Source organism: Pristiophorus japonicus, chromosome 27 (genome assembly GCF_044704955.1).
Source record: "Pristiophorus japonicus isolate sPriJap1 chromosome 27, sPriJap1.hap1, whole genome shotgun sequence".
Classification (NCBI taxonomy): domain Eukaryota; kingdom Metazoa; phylum Chordata; class Chondrichthyes; family Pristiophoridae; genus Pristiophorus; species Pristiophorus japonicus.
Window position 1 is genome coordinate 7395367 of NC_092003.1, and position 18000 is coordinate 7413366.

The window sequence follows — 18000 nt, forward strand, 5'->3', positions numbered from 1 at the left end:
TTGACTCGAATGCAAAACCCCTGGATTCGCTAGAGACTGTCGGGGGGCTGGGGGGTGGGGGGGAACTGTGTTCTATCTATGGGCCCCGAGTTTTATCGTGCTCCTGTCCCGTCTCTCCCCTGGCCTTGTGATTTATGGAGCAGCCCTTGGGAGCAGAGTTGGAGATGCCTGAACATTCCTGGCCGCTTGTGTCTGCTGTATATGGTGCGGGCTTGGCCCAGAGTGTGGGAACCAGTCCTGTCCTTGGGTTCTCCTGTAGCTGACTGATGCATCTCCCACGGGAAAAGCTGTGCAGCTGAAACCCGATACCACGCAGTCCCGTCCATCGTGATGTCCTGCTGGGTTTTCTGGCTCCAATATCTCCTGCACTTAACCCGCCCGGTTCAACCAGGGATGGTAGCTTGGCAGCACGCTCGTCTCGAAGTCAGAAGGTCGTGGGTTCAAGTCCTGCTCCAGAGACTTTGGGCACAAAAATCTTGGCTGACACTCTGGGGCGGCACTGAGGGAGCGCCGCACTGTCGGAGGGGCCGTTTTTTTGGATGAGACGTTAAACTGAGGCCCCGTCTGCGCTCTCTGGTGGACCTAAAGGATCCCATGGCCGTTATATCCTGCCGATATCCTGGGGCAAATATTTATACCTCCAGCAAAGGAAAAAAAATTCTGGTCATTATCGTAATGTTGGCTGCACTTCCTAAAGCACTTCATGGCATTGAGGTAGTGTCAGTCGCTATAGAAATGTCTGTAGCAAGAATAGCTCCCCCCCCACCCCCCCCAGCGAAATATCTAGACTCACGCGAATGAACTCTCGGGTGAGGTACGAGAGTGAACTGAAAACACGCTGCTCCAGACTAGAAGCCACGTGTTTTTGGGAGACGTCCTGACCACAGCTGGAATATAGGAACACAGAGAAACAGCAAAATTCAGCCCCTCAGGCCTGTTCCGCCATTCAGCGAGATCGTGGTCGGTCTGCGACCTGACTCCATCTCCCCGCCCGTTGGCCCACATCCCTCGATACCTCTGGCCCACAGAAATTGAGCATCGATTGCCGTTTGCGGAAGAGAGCTCCACACCACCACCGCACTGCGCACGTAGAAGTGTTTCCTAATCTTGCTACAGAACGGCTTGGGATTTTGGCATTGCAAGTTCCTGTAACTCCGTGCCACATTTCAGGAACTGTGTTGCAACAGTTCTTGCAAAAAAAAAAGTGGACAATTCAAGCAGGCACTGAGCAATAAGTGGTTATGCAAACCACATGGGGGTGGGGAAAAAGGAGAGAGAGAGCGCGAGAGCGAGAGCACTCAGTGGAGGCAAATGGGGTGAAACTTGTACTTTTAAAATGGAGATATGGTGCACACAATACACAGGCCCATAGGAAGACATTCCTTCCACCCCCACTTAGATGGTTACAGCACTGAAGGCCATTGGGCCCGTGCCGGCTCTCTGCAAGAGCACCTCAGCCAGTCCCACTCCCCCCACCCTTTCCCCGTTGCCCTGCAATGTTTTCCCTTCAAACACTTATCCAACTCCCTTTTGAAAGCCCCGATTGAGTCTGCCTCCACCACCCTCTCAGGCAGCGCATTCCAGATCCTAACCACTCGCTGCGTAAAAACGTTTCTCCTTGTGTCGCCTTTGGTTCTTCTGCCGATCGCCTTAAATCTGTGTCCCTCTGGTTCTCCACCCTTTTCCCCCCCAATGGGAACAGTTTGTCTCGACCTACTCTGTCCAGACCCTCGTGATTTTGAACACCTCGATCAAATCTCCTCTCAACCTTCTCTGCTCCGAGAACAATCGCAGTTTCTCCACGTAACTGAAGTCCCTCATCCCTGGAATCGTTCTCGTAAACATTTTCTGAACCCTCTCCAAGGGCTTTGCATCCTTTCTCAACTGCGGTGCCCAGAACTGGATACAAGAAGAACATAAGAAATAGGAGCAGTAGTCAGCCATACGGCCCCTCGAGCCTGCTCCGCCATTCAAGAAGATCATGGCTGATCCGATCATGGGCTCAGCTCCACTTCCCCGCCCGCTCCCCAGAACCCTTCACTCCCTCATCACTCAAAAATCTGTCCATCTCCACCTTGAATATATTCAGTGACCCAGCCTCCACAGCTCTCTGGGGCAGCGAATTCCACAGATTTACAACCCTCAAGAAATCCCTCCTCCGTTTTAAATGGGCGGCCCCTTATTCTGAAACTATGTCCCCTTAGTTTTAGATTCCCCACGAGGGGAAACATCCTCTCTGCATCTACCCTGTCCAGCCCCCTCAGAATCTTATACAATACTCCAGTTGAGGCCAATAGAAGCATAACCCCTTATTCCCTTAACCGATAAGGGGATAAGAGGTTATGGGGAGCGGGCGGGGAAGTGGAGCTGAGTCCATGATCGGATCAGCCATGATTGTATTAAATGGCGGAGCAGGCTCGAGGGGCCGTATGGCCTACTCCTGCTCCTATTTCTTATGTTCTTATCTCTGTTTTGAGAAAATTTGAGAAGGACTTAAGAATGAGAGGTGATCTTATCGAGACATATAAGATTATGAGGGGGGCTCGACAAGGTGGATGCAGAGAGGATGTTTCCACTGATGGGGGAGACTAGAACTAGGGGGCATGACCTTAGAATAAGGGGCCGCCCATTTAAAACTGAGATGAGGAGGAATTTCTTCTCAGAGGGTTGCAAATCTGTGGAATTCGCTGCCTCAGAGAGCTGTGGAAGCCGGGACATTGAATAAATTTAAGACAGAGATAGACAGTTTAACAGATAAGGGAATAAGGGGTTATGGGAAGTGGAGCCGAGTCCATGGTCAGATCAGCCGTGATCGTATTAAATGGCGGAGCAGGCTCGAGGGGCCTTACGGCCTACTCCTGCTCCTATTTCTGATGTTATCTTGATTTTGAGAAGGTGTTAAGGCGGGCCAATGGACCAGATCGCGTGCCCCCCCCCCCGACTCAACCCTGGGAGGTCCCACCTCCCCCATCCCACCGACCCACTCACACGAGACCACCCCTACCTTAGCCAGTCGCGCTCTCTTGATCAAGTCGTTGAGCTTCCTCAGGGCCGCGTTGCGCGGCAGGCTCTGGATGTCGCGGAACAAGTCCTGCTCCTCCGCCTCGAACAGCTTGCGGTTCTCGGCGATAAGCAGGGGCTGGGACCAGAAGGAGCCGATGTAGACCCGGATCACCTCGGGGGTGTTGATGATCTTGCCCAGCGACCACATCAGGGCCCCGTACACCCGCATCAGCTGCTGTGTGTGGATCTGGTCGGCTTTGTTCAACACCACCCGGATCTTGTCCTCGTGGTTCTTCATGGCCTTGATCACCTCGGAGAACTCGTCGGAGATGTCCAGCTTGTGGGCGTCGAACAGCAGGATGATGCGGTCGACCCGCTCGGCAAACCACTCGAGCACCGCGGCAAAGTCGTACCCTGAAATAAACGGGACACTTGGGTTAAAACCCTGGGCCGGGCAGCTCCGCGATCCCCCACTCGCTGCATCGCTCGCCAAACCTGGGAGGGGGGGGGGGTTAAAGCTGAAAGACTCGCATTTATATAGCGCCTTTCACAACCACCGCATGTCTCAAAAGCGCTTTACAGCCAATGAAATAATTTTTGGAGTGTAGTCAGTGGGAAACGCGGCAGCCAATTTGCGCACAGCAAGCTCCCACAAACAGCGATGTGATAATGACTGTGATTATCTGTTTTGTGTGATGTTGATGGAGGGATAAATAGCCAAGAGTTTTGTTCCTGGCCCACATCCTGTGTGCAGTTCAGGATTATCTATACCCGCCTGCAACGTTGCGCAGTGAAGCAAACGATCTCCCTCGTACACCAGCGATAGGGTCGTTACTTCTCCCCGCAAGGCCTCGATGGGTCTATTGTACGAGAGTGACTTGTGGAGGGGGGGGGGTTACAGGGCACAATCTCGAAATTTGCAGCTGACAAACACCGAGGAAGATTGTAAAAGACTTGCATTGATATAGCGCCTTGCACAACCAGGACACCGGGGGATAACTCCCCTGCTCTTCTTCCAAACAGTGGCGTGGGATCTTTTACACCCACTGGAGAGCAAACCGGGGCCTTGGTTTAACGTCTCATCTGAAAGACGACATCTGCGACAGCGCGGCGCTCCCTCGGCACGGCACCGGAGTGTCAGCCTAGATTTCTGTGCTCAAGTTCCTCGGGAGAGACTCCTCGAACCCACAAGCTTCCGACTCGGAGTAGAGTGCGCTGGCCACTAATTCACGGCTGACACCGACAAAGACAGGCTGGTGGAATGGGTGGATACATGGCAGATTAAATTCAATGCAGTAAAGTGTGAGGCGATACATTGGTAGGCAGGAGGAGGGTTTGGGGGGGGGGGGGGGTGGGGGGAACTACAGGCTAAAATGGTACAATTTTAAAGGGGGCACAAGAATAGGGACTTGCAGAAGCCTGTGCACAAATCTTCGAAGGTGACAGCACGTGTTAACACAGCAAATAATAAAGCTTTATTGGATTATGGGCTTAAAAATTAACGGCCTAGAACTCAAAAAGCTACACTAATCCTGTATAAGACACTAGTTTGGCCTCAGATGGAGTAGTGTGCCCAGTTCTGAGCAGTGCACTTTAGGAAGGATACGACAGCCTTGGAGAGGGTGCAGAGGAGCTTTACTAGAATGGTTCCAGGGGCGGGGGATTTAGAGTTACGTGGATACACTGGAGAAGCTGGGATTGTTCTTCCCCAACAGAGAAAGCCAAGAGGAGATTTGATAGGTGTTCAAAAATCATGAAAAAGGGTTTAACTAGGAGTAAATAAGGAGAAAAGATTGCCAATGGCTGAAGGGCACATTTAAGGTGATTGCGTCAAAAAAGTTTTCCCCGTCGCCTCTGGCGATGAACGGTTAGAATTTGGAGCGCGCTGTCTGATAGGGTGCGGGAGACAGATTCAATAGTAGCCTTCGGAAAGGGAATTGGTAAATACGTGGGAGAAAAAAAAAATTGCAGGGATACGGGGAGAGAGCAGGGCAAGTGGGACTAACTGGATCGCTCTCCGATAGAGTGGTCGCAGACTCGATGGGCCCAATGGCCTCCTTTGCGCGCTGTACTATTACACGATCTAGGTGTCAGCCGTGGCTCAGTGGGCAGCACTCTCGCCTCGGAGTCAGAAGGTTGTGGGGGGTCGAGTCCCACTCCAGGGACTGGAGCATAAAATCCCGCACCGCACTGCCGGAGGGGGCAGTGCCAGACGAGACTATTTAAGAGGAACGGGGGGGAATTGTCCTGGGGTCAATATTTATCCCTCAATCACTAAAAAACAGACGGTGTGACCACATCGCTATTTATGGGAACTTGCTGTGTGCAAATTGCATTTCTGACATTAGTGACCACACTTCGAAAGAACTCAATTGGCTGCAAGCGCTTTGGGACGTCCGGTGGTCACGAAAGGGGCTATTGTAAATGCGAGTAATGTTTTCTTGAGCACAGACTCAAGGGCAGAGCGAGAAGGATTTTCCAACTTGCCTCCGACACCGGGGATAAGACTCGTGGGACTTCTCACGTGCCTCGTAGGTGTGCCTCCGACTAGTGCTCACTGGGTCACGGAGAGCTCAGCATTGGTTCTGCTTTGTTGACCTACAGCGACAGGTCACGGCTTGTAATGACTCATTCATTTTGGAGACGTGGGTGCTGCTTGCAAGGCCCAGCATTTATTGCTCATACAGTTCCTCCGAGGTGGTGGTGGTGAACCACGTTCTTGAACCGCTGCAGCCGGTGTGGTGAAGGTGCTCCCACACTGTGCTGTTGGGGACGGAGTTCCAGGATTTCGACCCAACGACAATGAAATGTTGGGCTGACGGTCAGGGCGGTGTGTGACTTGGATGGGCTGGTGTTTCCATGCAGCTGCTGCCCTGGTCCTAGCTGGTAGGGACCATGGCTCACACCCCCACATACCTTGGGCACAGGTCCTGTCACTAATCTCACACTCCCCATACAGTGGGCACAGGTCCTGTCACTAACCACACACTCCCCAGTGGGCACAGGTCCTGTCACTAACCACACACTCCCCATACAGTGGGCACAGGTCCTGTCACTAACCACACACTCCCCATACAGTGGGCACAGGTCCTGTCACTAACCACACACTCCCCATACAGTGGGCACAGGTCCTGTCACTAACCACACACCCCCACATACCTTGGGCACAGGTCCTGTCACTAACCACACACTCCCCATACAGTGGGCACAGGTCCTGTCACTAACCACACACTCCCCATACAGTGGGCACAGGTCCTGTCACTAATCTCACACTCCCCATACAGTGGGCACAGATCCTGTCACTAACCACACACCCCCACATACCTTGGGCACAGGTCCTGTCACTAATCTCACTCCCCATACAGAGGGCACAGGTCCAGTCACTAATCACACACTCCCCATACAGTGGGCACAGGTCCTGTCACTAACCACACACTCCCCATACAGTGGGCACAGGTCCTGTCACTAATCTCACTCCCCATACAATGGGCACAGGTCCTGTCACTAACCACACACTCCCCATACAGTGGGCACAGGTCCTGTCACTAACCACACACTCCCCATACAGTGGGCACAGGTCCTGTCACTAATCACACACTCCCCATACAGTGGGCACAGGTCCTGTCACTAACCACACACTCCCCATACAGTGGGCACAGGTCCACAGGTGCAACCCAGGAAAGCAAGCTTTAGCAGTGACGCAGAGTCAGCCGAGTCTGGTCCCACCCATGTAAACCTTCCGGATATGATTGGACTCTCTTCCTTTCACCTTTCACCTTTCCCCCCCTCCCCCCCCAAACCCAGGGGCACGGTTGTCAATTATAGCCCCCACTGCTCATCTACCTCAAACAGAGGCAGCTGAGGGGAGACCTGATTGAGGTATAGAAAATTATGAGGGGTCTGGATAGAGTGGATCGGAAGGACCTAATTCTCAGAGGGGTCAACAGAGGGCAGCGATTTAAAGTAATTGGGGGGAGGTTGAGAGGGGATTTGAGGGGAAATGTCTTCACCCAGAGGGTGGTGGGGGTCTGGGGCGGAACTCACGGCCTGAAAGGGCGGTAGAGGCAGAAACCCTCACCACATTTAAACAGTACTTGGATGTGCACTTGTAACCTACAGGGCTACGGACCGAGAGCTGGGGCGTGGGATTAGGCTGGGTAGCTGTGTCCGTTGGCCGAATAGCCTCCTCGTGTGCTGTCAACTTCAGATTCTACCTCAGCGCAGCCCTGGCGATCGAGGCAGAGACCCTGCCCACCCCCGCACGGTTCAGTCGGTCACTACCGAACCCTGGATTGGGCAGGCAATCTTCTCATACCTCGTTCTACAGTCAGTTGAGCACTCAACAAGCTCCTCCCATCCCCCCCCCACCCCGCATCCCACTGTCAGCACAGACCCTCAGCATTCCGCTCCGGGGTGAGGAGCGCCCAGCTCAGTGAGCAGGCCGGCTCCAGGGATTTGGTGGGACAAACGCGGAAATCTCCTGCCGTTTTGTGCTGATGCACAACACATTCGCGCAGCTCAGTCATGCGGGGCTCTGAACCAGCGAGACCAACAATGTACTGGACGGAGCAGTGGGACAGACTGTCCCAACGCTGGCAGCCCAGAGGGGAGCAGTCCGTCCCATTAACCCTTCCCACGGCTGCCGGTGAGCTGCACCTTATTCTGCTCGAACAGCCTCTTAATACGCGGTGCCGTTACAGTTCTGCGCATGTGCGGCGTTTACGATGGAAAAAGTCTGGTGGCCGGCCTGCGCGGGGGCTTTAATTACTGCACGGCCACGCGCATCTTGGTGGGAACAATGCACCCAATACCCTCCCCATCACACGGTCAGCCGTGGTGAACATGCAGTTGGAGGGAGAGTCCCACTCCAAGGAATGGAGCACAAACCTCCGCCACACATCCCCGCATTGTCGGAGCGGCAGTCTTTTGGATACAAGGTTAAACAGAGGCCCTGCCTGCCCCCTCAGGTGGATGTAAAAGGCCCCTCGGCCACTATTTTGAAGAGCAGGGGAATTATCCCAGTGTCCTGGCCAATATTTACCCCTTAAACAACATCTTGGGACAGATTATCTGGTCATCACCACATTGCCGTGTGTGGGAGCTTGCTGTGCGCAAATTGGCTGCCGCGTTTCCCCACAGTTCCAAAAATGTACTTCATTGGCTGCGAAGCACTTTGGGACGTCTGGCGATCGTGAAAGGCGCCATCGAAATGCAAGTCAATCTTTTCCTGCCTTTAACGAGGGCCATAAGCACACAGGAGAGATCAGATCAGGCCCATAAAATCTAAAATGAAAGCAAGATTTTGCAGACAGCATTTCACGTACAAGGCAAAGATCATTCGATTGTTGCACCTCAACCCTCCCCAACCCCACAGCCAGTTCCGAAGGTTAGCTCCAAAGTCCTCGAGGAGCTGTGTCGGGCTCAGATGGAGTTTCCCCAAAATTTAGAGCGAGAAAAACAGAGGCAAGGCAACAGAAATTAAAAAGGGAACACTCAATTATCACTGCTCCCCAGCACATGCATAGTCATGCCAAGAATGCAAACGCCACACAATGAGCCGAAATGAGTTCATATTTCAGTGTACAGCCACGATGCCAAGAATTCCACCCCCCACCCTGCAAAAAAAAAAAAATCCCCCCCAGTTCATCTGGGAGATATTGGAAACCTTCACTCCAACGTATTCAGAAATCCTCCCAACTCATACTGCTAGAGGCAGCAAGTGCCACAGAATAGCAGCAGAGAGTCACAATCAGATCTCGCATAGATATAGCACCTTTAAAACATACGCTGGGCGGGCCACATTGTTCGCATGCCCGACACGAGACTCCCAAAGCAAGCGCTCTACTCGGAACTCCTACACGGCAAAGGAGCCAAAGGTGGGCAGCGCAAACGTTACAGGGGACACCCTCAAAGCCTCCCTGATAAAGTGCAACATCCCCACTGACACCTGGGAGCGCCTGGCCAAAGACTAGTCTGCCCTAAGTGGAGGAAGTGCATCCGGGAGGGCGCTGAGCACCTTGAGTCTCGTCGCCGAAAGCGTGCAGAAACCAAGCGCAGGCAGCGGAAGGAGCGTGCAGCAAACCAGTCCCACCCTCCCCTTCCCTCAACGACTATCTGTGACAGGGACTGTGGCTCTCATTGGACTGCTCAGCCATTAAAAGAACTCACTTAGAGTGGAAGCAAGTCTTTGATTCCGAGGGACTGACATATGAGGAGAGTTTGGATCAACTGGGCTTGTATGCACTGGAATTTAGATGAATGAGGGGATCTCATAGAAACATAAAATTCTGACGGGATTGGACAGGTTAGAATCAGGAAGAATGTTCCCATTGCTTGGGAGTTCCAGAACCAGGGGTCACAGTCCGAGAATAAGGGGTAAGCCAGTTAGAACCGAAATGAAGAGAAACTTCACTCAGATTGGTTAACCTGTGGAATTCTCTACCGCTGAAAGTTGAGGCCAGTTCATTGGATATATTCAAAAAGGAGTTAGATAGGGCCCTTACAGGTATGGAGAGAAAGCAGGAAAGGGGTACTGAGGTTGAATGATCAGCCACGATCATATTGAATGGCGGTGCAGGCTCGAAGGGCTGAATGGTCTACTCCTGCACTTAAGTTCTATGATGATGATTAACATAGTAAAACGTCCCGTGTCAATTTTGACACTGAGCTGCAGAAGGAGATATTAGGATAGGTGCCCCAAAATCTGAGCTAGTTGTTTAATAAGCATCTTTTTTAACAAAAAAAAGAGAGAGGGTGGAGGGTCAGAGAGGTTTAGGGAGGGAATTCCAGAGTTTAGGGCCCAGGCGGCTGAAAGCACAGCCACCAATGGTGGAGCGATGGAAATCAGGGGTTGCTCAACAGAATTGGAGGAGCGCAGAGATCTCGGCGGGCTGGAGGAGGTTACAGAGATAGGGAGGGGAGAGGCACGAGGGATTTGAACACTAGGATGGAGGGATTTTAAATGTGAGGCTTTAAAATTACTGTCGAGGGTGGAAGCAAGGTCAGATATGTCCCACCTCGGGAGCTGGAAGAGTGTGTTTCCTGGGGGACCCACAGCATGCGACACTGTGCCAGGGAGGAAGTGCGGTAGCACTTTCTATTTCCCAGGTTAGATCACTCTCTACAGAGCGGATACATTCAAATGGAACACAAAGTTTAGGAAGCTGTTCCAGGCACTCCAGGCAGCACTCTGCCGCTGAATGCCAGCGTTGTTCACGGGCAATTGCTGGGAGCTTACTCGGTTGTCTATTTGCATCTAAACATCGGGGGCCTTGGAAAGTGCTGGAAACACAAAGCCAGCTTGGCAAAAACACAAGAGTTTACTGAGGCTAATCCAAACAGTTGTACAGCGATAAGTGCAGTCTGTGGAATGTGCAGCAAGCCCGAGTCAGCAGGATTGGCAACGGCGGATTCGATTGCCACTAGTCCAGAAGTTAGTTACTGACGCTGCTGGGCCGGGAGGCCGTGTCACTATCCGTCAGGACAGGACCAGAGCTCTCCCAGAGCCGGAGCAGAGATCACTGACCCCACGTAATGGAATACAAGCCTGCCTTCAGAAGCCCTGGCTCAGTCTGTGCTCAGGACATTGGGACATGTTCCAAACAAGTTATCCGTTTCTGTCCGAGGCTAAACAAGACTTTTCGCAACCACGGGTGTCATTTGACCCCAAAATGAGTTTCCGGCCACATATTCACGGCATAACTAAAACAGCCTCTAACATCATCCGCCTCCGCCCCTGCCTCAGCTCCTCCGCTGCTGAAACCCTCATTCGTGCCTTTGTTAGCTCCAGACTTGACTATTCCAACTCACTCCTGGCCAGCCTCCCACATTCTACACTAAGTAAACTAGAGGTCATCCTAAACTCGGCTGCACCGTGACCTAACTCGCACCGAGTCCCGCTCACCCATCACCCCGTGCTCACTGCCCCGTGTCCTAACTCGCACCGAGTCCCGCTCATCCATCACCCCCTGTGCTCGCTGCCCCGTGTCCTAACTCGCACAGAGTCCCGCTCACCCATCACCCCCTGTGCTCGCTGCCCCCGTGTCCTAACTCGCACCGAGTCCCGCTCACCCATCATCCCCTGTGCTCGCTGCCCCCGTGTCCTAACTCGCACCAAGTCCCGCTCACCCATCACCCCGTGCTCGCTGACCTACATTGGCTCCCGGTTGAACAACACCTCAATTTCAAAATTCTCATCCTGGTTTACATCATAGGCAGCCCCTTGAAATCAAGGAAGACTTGCTATGACTCAACGAGAGTTCTTGGGTGACTGAACAGTCCAATTCGGAAATTATAGTCTCGGTCACAGGTGGGAGACAGCGGTTGATGGAAGGGGAGGGTGGGACAGGTTTGCCGCACGCTCCTTCTCTGCATGCGCTCGGCGACGAGACTAGAGGTGCTCAGCGCCCTCCTGGATGCATTTCCTCTACTTAGGGCGGACTGGTCTTTGGCCAGGGACTCCCAGGTGTCGGTGGGGATGTTGCGTTTCCTCTGCCCACCTTGGGCTCACTTGCCGTGAAGGAGTTCCGAGTAGAGCACTTGCTTTGGGAGTCTCGTGTCTGGCATGCGAACAATGTGGCCCTGCCCAGCGGAGCTGATCGAGTGTGGTCAGTGCTTCGATGTTGGTCTGATCGAGGACGCCAATGTTGGTACGTCTGTCCTCCTGGGGGATTACAAGTATCTCCATGGCCTTGCCCCTCCCTATCTACCGTCAGCCTCACAACAACCCCCCCCCCCCCCCCCCCCCCGAGATGCCTGCGCTCCTCAAATTTTGCCCTCTAGCATCCCCGATAATAAAATCGCTCCACCATCGGTGGCCGTGCCTTCTGCTGCCTGGGCCCCAAGCTCTGGAACTCCCTCCCTAAACCTCTCTGCCTCTTTCCTCCTTCAAGACGCTCCTTAAAACCGACCTCTTTAACCAAGCTTTTGGTCACCTGCCTTAATTTCTTATGGGGCTCAGTGTTAAATTTAATCGGCTTTGTCCAACGCTGCTGTGAAACGCTTTGGGACGTTTTACTCTTAAAAAGGTGCTATATAAAAAGAGTGAATGCTGGTATAACCACTTACACACCCTCCCCAAGGAGTTTTCCCCTTCCCCTGCAGGACACGGGGCTTCCAGAGTACAGAAAAACCCTTCTGGAGACCAGTGCAGCATTTCCTACGTTTGCTGGTCACTGGCGAGGGCTGAAATCCCTAACTTACCAGAAGTGGCCCCTCAGTGTTGGAACACGTCATTCCGAAGTTCTGGCAGGGAATTACTCACTGCCCCTCCCCACGATGAACTCTCGTTCAATGTGCAGGCTCATCTCAACAAATTCCACCTTCTCTGCCTCTTTTTCCCACCCCCAGAGTGGTTTATGTTCTATTCTGATGCTAGTCACCCACTCAACTCCTGCAATTGTACTTGTTCCCACTGAAGACTTAAGTGAACGAACTTGCATTTAGACAGCAGCATTCACAACCCTCCACACGTCCCCAGAGAACCTCACCGCCACTGAAGTCCTTTCGAAGTGTGGTCACCGTCACAATGTAGGTGAACACGCCAGCCACTTTGTGCACAGCAAGCTCCCACAAACATTTAGAGATGAAGGACCGGTTAATCTGTTTTTAGGGGTATTAATTGAGGGATAAATACCCGCCAGGTAACTGCGGAGAACTCCCCTGCTTTTCTACAAAGAAATACTTGCATTTATTTACCACCGGATGTCCCAAAGCACTTAAAGCCAATAAAGTAACCCTGAATTATAGTCCCTGTTGTAATGTAGGAAACGCAGCAGCCAAATTGCGCACAGCAAGCTCCCACAAACAAGATTATAACCAGATCATCTTTTTTTTTTTAAAAAGTGATGTTGACCGAGGGATAAATATTGGGCACAACACCGGGAAGAACTCCCTTGCTCCTTTTCTAATAGATCCCGCGGGATCTTTTACATCCACCCGAGGGGGCAGACGGGGCCTCGGTTTAACGTCTGCTCCCTCAGCACCGCCCCTCCGACAGTGCGGGGCTCCCTCAGTACTGCCCCTCCGACAGTGCGGGGCTCCCTCAGCACCGCCCCTCCGACAGTGCGGTGCTCCCTCAGTACCGCCCCTCCGACAGTGCGGCGCTCCCTCAGTGCCGTCCCTGGGAGTGTCGGCCTGGATCATGGGCTCAAGTCTCAGAGTTGGACTCGAACCCTTGGACCTTTTGACTGGGGAACTAGTCTGCTGCCAGAGACCAGGCAGCCAACCACTGATACCAGGACTGACCAAGACACCAGGAAGTCAAACCAGGACCGATTGCACTGCAGCTTTCCAATGTTACCCTCCGCAGCAAGCTTTCAGTTAGCATAGCTGACCTGTCAGACAGAAGCACCTATGGGCACGACCCAGCTTTAGAAAGAGAGCCATTAACTGGGCTAGCTGAAGCCATGGAGATACAAGAGAGAGTTTCCCAGTAATGCCAGATCCAAGCAACTCAACACAGCCAGAGCAGACAACTGTGGTCCCTCACCCTTTGATAAACTGCTTTCTTCCACCAATGTGGTGATGTAGAGCACAGCAGGAACCACAAGTGCCTTTGTACGACACACCCATTACTGAATACACTGGTGGAGGTCACATTTAGAGTACTAGCACCGTGACAGAATAAATTCACATAGCACTAATATTCTGAGATATTCATCTTGTATTGTCCCCAGCAGTGGTGACAGACCTGTACCCACCAGTACTGTACCCCAGTGTTATACAGTGAGACCTGTACCCACCAGTATTGTACCCCAATGTTATACAGTGACAGACCTGGGCCCACCAGTACTGTACCCCAGTGTTATACAGTGACAGACTTGTACCCACCAGTACTGTACCCCAGTGTTATACAGTGACAGACCTGGGCCCACCAGTACTGTACCCCAGTGTTATACAGTGACAGACCTGTACCCACCAGTACTGTAGCCGAGAGTTACAGCTCAAAATGTTCGATCCAGACATTAAACGCTTGGAAGGGACAAAATGGCTGAAGTGATTCCAGTCTCGGTAATAGAACCTTCAACAGAACAACATAGTCCGCACCCTAAGTAACTGAAAAAATACAGCCTGTACAAACCTCCTGTTAATTCTGGGACCACATCTTCGGTTTATCACCAGCAAAAGAACTGAACAGCCAAACCTTTAATAGAATGTGTCCAGCCATCACATGGAGCTCGCTGACCTACTTTGGTTCCTGGGCCAGCAACACCAAATGTAAAATACTCATCCCTCCATGGCCTCTCCCCTCCCCATCTCTAAACCCACCCTCACTCACTCCCCTCCGCCTACCATTGGCGGCCATGCCTTCAGCTGCCCGAGCTCTGGAATTCCCTCTAAACCCCTCTCATCCTTTAAGACTCTCAATAAAGCTTGCCTCTTTGACCAAGCTTTTGGTCACCTGCCCCAACGTCTCCATATATAAATCAGCTGCAGTTCAGTTGGTAGCACGCTCATAAGTCAGAAGATGGTGAGTTCAAGTCCCATACTGGAGACTTGGGCACAAAAATCTGGGTCAACACTCCCGGGGCCGTGCTGAGGGAGTGCTGCACTGCCGGAGGTGCAGTCTTTCAGATGAGACGTTAAACAGAGGCCCCGTCTGCTCTCTCAGGTGGATGTAAAAGATCCCGTGGCACTATTTCAAAGAAGAGCAGGGGGCGTTCTCCCCGGTGTCCTGGGGCCAATATTTATCCCTCAATCAACATCACTAAAACAGATTGTCTGGTCATTGTCACATTGCTGTTTGTGGGAGCTTGCTGTGCGCAAATTGGCTGCCGCGTTTCCTACACTACAACAGTGACTACACTTCAAAAGTACTTCATTAGCTGTAAAGCGCTTTGTGACGTCCGGTGGTCGTGAAAGGTGCTATATAAATGCAAGTCTTTCTTTTTTCTTTACCGACCACTGGGAGGACAGACGCACCAACATCAGTGTTCTCGCTCAAGCCAACATCCCCAGCATCGAAGCACTGACCACACTCGGTCAGCTCCGCTGGGCAGGGCCACATTGTCCGCATGCCCCAGGCACGAGACTCCCAAAGCAAGCGTTCTACTCGGAACTCCTTCACGGCAAGCGAGCCAAAGATAGGCAGAGGAAACGTTACAAGGGACCACCCTCAAAGCCTCCCTGATAAAGTGCAACATCCCCCACCGACACCTGGGAGTCCCTGGCCAAAGACCAGACCGCCCTAAGTGGAGGAAGTGCATCCGGGAGGGCGCTGAGCACCTCGAGTCTCGTCGCCGAGAGCGTGCAGAGACCAAGCGCAGGCAGCGGAAGGAGCGTGCGGCAAACCAGTCCCACCCTCCCCTTCCCTCAACCACTGTCTGTCCCACCTCGTATTGGACTGTTCAGCCACCTGAGGACTCAATTAGTGTGGAAGCAAGTCTTCCTCGACTCCAGGGCACTGCCGAGAGAAACACCCGCCTGACTGTACATTTGACCGGGGTGTGAAACCTTGCACCCCATTCCGTCGGGTCCCCACCAGCCAAGTTCGGTTAAAACGACCCCCACGGGTGCCTGTTCCATTTGAAACCGAGGGGAGGGGAAGGGGACGGGACGAATCCAACGGTACTCGGGCCAGAGAGTCACATTTCCTGGGCTGATGTAAAATTTATGCAGACTCCGTGTTTCCCGTTTGTTTTGGACCAAACAATGATTTTGAAAACAAAGACACACACCCCGAACAATGGAAGCACTGTGAGCGAGTGACGACACAGCACGCTGCACAGCTCAGTGACAGGCACTCCTGCCCTGCCGTTACATTACAAGCAGCTCCTTCACAGGGAGGGCAATGTCCCTTCATCACACCCCCCCCCCCCCCCCACCACAGGGAACGTGTACAGCTGTTGCACAGATCCCCACCATCAGCAGCCCCTTTAAAGACTTGCATTTATATAGCGCCTTTCACAGCCTCAGGGCACCCCAAAGCGCTTTACAGCCAAGCAAGTACTTTTTCAAGTCACTGTTGTAATGTGGGAAACGCGGCAGACAAATTGCGCACAGCAAGCTCCCACAAACAGCAATGTGATAATGACCCAGATAATCTGTTTTTTTTTTTAAAAAAGTGATGTTGGTTGAGGGATAAATATTGGCCCCAGGACACCGGGGAGAACTCCCCCTGCTCTTCTTACAATAGTGGCCTCGGGATCTTTTACATCCACCCGAGAGGGCAGATGGGGCCTCAGTTTAACGTCTCATCCGAAAGACGGAACCTCAAGCAGTGCGGCGCTCCCTCAGCACTGCCCCTCCGACAGTGCGGCGCTCCCTCAGTACTGTCCCTCCGACAGCACGGCGCTCCCTCAGCACCGCCCCTCCGACAGTGCGGCGCTCCCTCAGCACCGCCCCTCCGACAGTGCGGCGCTCCCTCAGCACCGCCCCTCCGACAGTGTGGCGCTCCCTCAGTACTGCCCCTCCGACAGTGCGGCGCTCCCTCAGTACTGTCCCTCCGACAGCACGGCGCTCCCTCAGCACCGCCCCTCCGACAGCACGGCGCTCCCTCAGCACCGCCCCTCCGACAGTGCGGCGCTCCCTCAGTACTGCCCCTCCGACAGTGCGGCGCTCCCTCAGTACTGTCCCTCCGACAGTGCGGCGCTCCCTCAGTACTGCCCCTCCGACAGTGCGGCGCTCCCTCAGTACTGTCCCTCCGACAGTGCAGCGCTCCCTCAGTACTGCCCCTCCGACCAGTGCGGCGCTCCCTCAGTACTGCCCCTCCGACAGTGCGGCGCTCCCTCAGCACCGCCCCTCCGACAGTGCGGCGCTCCCTCAGCACCGCCCCTCCGACAGTGCGGCGCTCCCTCAGCACCGCCCCCCCCCCCCCGATACGCCCTCAGTACTGCACAGTGTCGGTCTGGATTTTGTGCTCAAGTCTCGAGTGGGGCTTGAACCCTCAACTATCTGATGGAGAGGGGGACGAGGGGGGGGGATCCAACAAGCTCCAGGCCATAGACTTTCACACTCCAACCCCTGCAGTGTAACAAGACTTGGATTTATATAGCGCATTTCATGATCACATCTCAAAGTGCTTTACAGCCAATGAAGTACTTGGAGTGTAGTCACTGTTGTAATGTGGGAAAATTGTTGCAATTTAATATAAAAAAAAGCTCAGAGGAATAAAAATCAATCGTTGTCTCGAACCTGGTTTAATCACAGTGGGCTCATTAACTTCCTGTGTGGGTTGAGGCCTTGCCCTCAGGCCCAGCTGTAGCCCAAGTATACATTCACACTGCTAACATGTTTACTGTAATGGTACGGTGCCCCCATAAATCGCAGTGTCAAAATAAAATGCACTGGCACCCATTACTGGAATCCCAATAGTGCCTTTTCATCCACCCAGGCCCCTTACTAAATATGGGTGCAGGCTGATGGAGTTACATCGGGAAGGACGACTTTGTGGCTGGGCTCCGATTCATCGTGAAATCAGACATACCACTGGCCTGCTCGGGGATGTCAGAGCCCAGACACTGAGCAGATGCACCAAGACTCGCAGCCAGCCCTTTGGAAGTTCAGTTAAATCAACAGTTAAGAACGAAAGATGATCTCATTGAAACCTACGCAATTCTTACAGGGCTTGACAGGGTAGATGCAGGGAGGGTGTTTCCCTCGGGCTGGGAGTCTAGAACCAGGGGTCACACAGTCTCAGGATAAGGGGTCGGCCATTTAGGATGGAGATGAGGAGGAATTTCTTCACTCAGAGGGTGGTGAATCTTTGGAATTCTCTGCCCCAGAGGGCAGTGGAGGCTCAGTCTTTGAGTATATTCAAGGCTGAGATCGGTAGATTTTTGGATATTAAGGGAATCGAAGGATTGGGCGGGAAAGTGGAGTTGAGGTCGAAGATCAGCCGTGATCTCATTAAATGGCGGAGCAGGCTCGAGGGCCGAATGGCCAACTCCTGCTCCTATTTCTTATGTTCTCAGCAACTTGCAAGTGTCTTTAATGTAGTAAAATGTCCCAAGGCACTTCATAGGAGCGATCAAAAGAAATTTGCCACACAAGGAGATT

The 18000-nt window shown here is 53.0% G+C and overlaps 1 protein-coding gene across 1 annotated transcript in view; it reads right to left on the reverse strand.

The window, feature by feature from the left end:
• Positions 1 to 18000, reverse strand: part of LOC139239454 (EH domain-containing protein 1-like) — a 34336-nt gene that overhangs the window by 14348 nt on the left and 1988 nt on the right. Inside the window, exons 2-5 of the mRNA XM_070868210.1 lie at positions 14500 to 14513; positions 13170 to 13198; positions 10813 to 10859; positions 3005 to 3417 (exon numbers count right to left, since the gene is read on the reverse strand). Coding sequence (XP_070724311.1) covers positions 3005 to 3417; positions 10813 to 10859; positions 13170 to 13198; positions 14500 to 14513 — 503 coding nt within the window. The remainder of the gene's footprint in view (positions 1 to 3004; positions 3418 to 10812; positions 10860 to 13169; positions 13199 to 14499; positions 14514 to 18000) is intronic.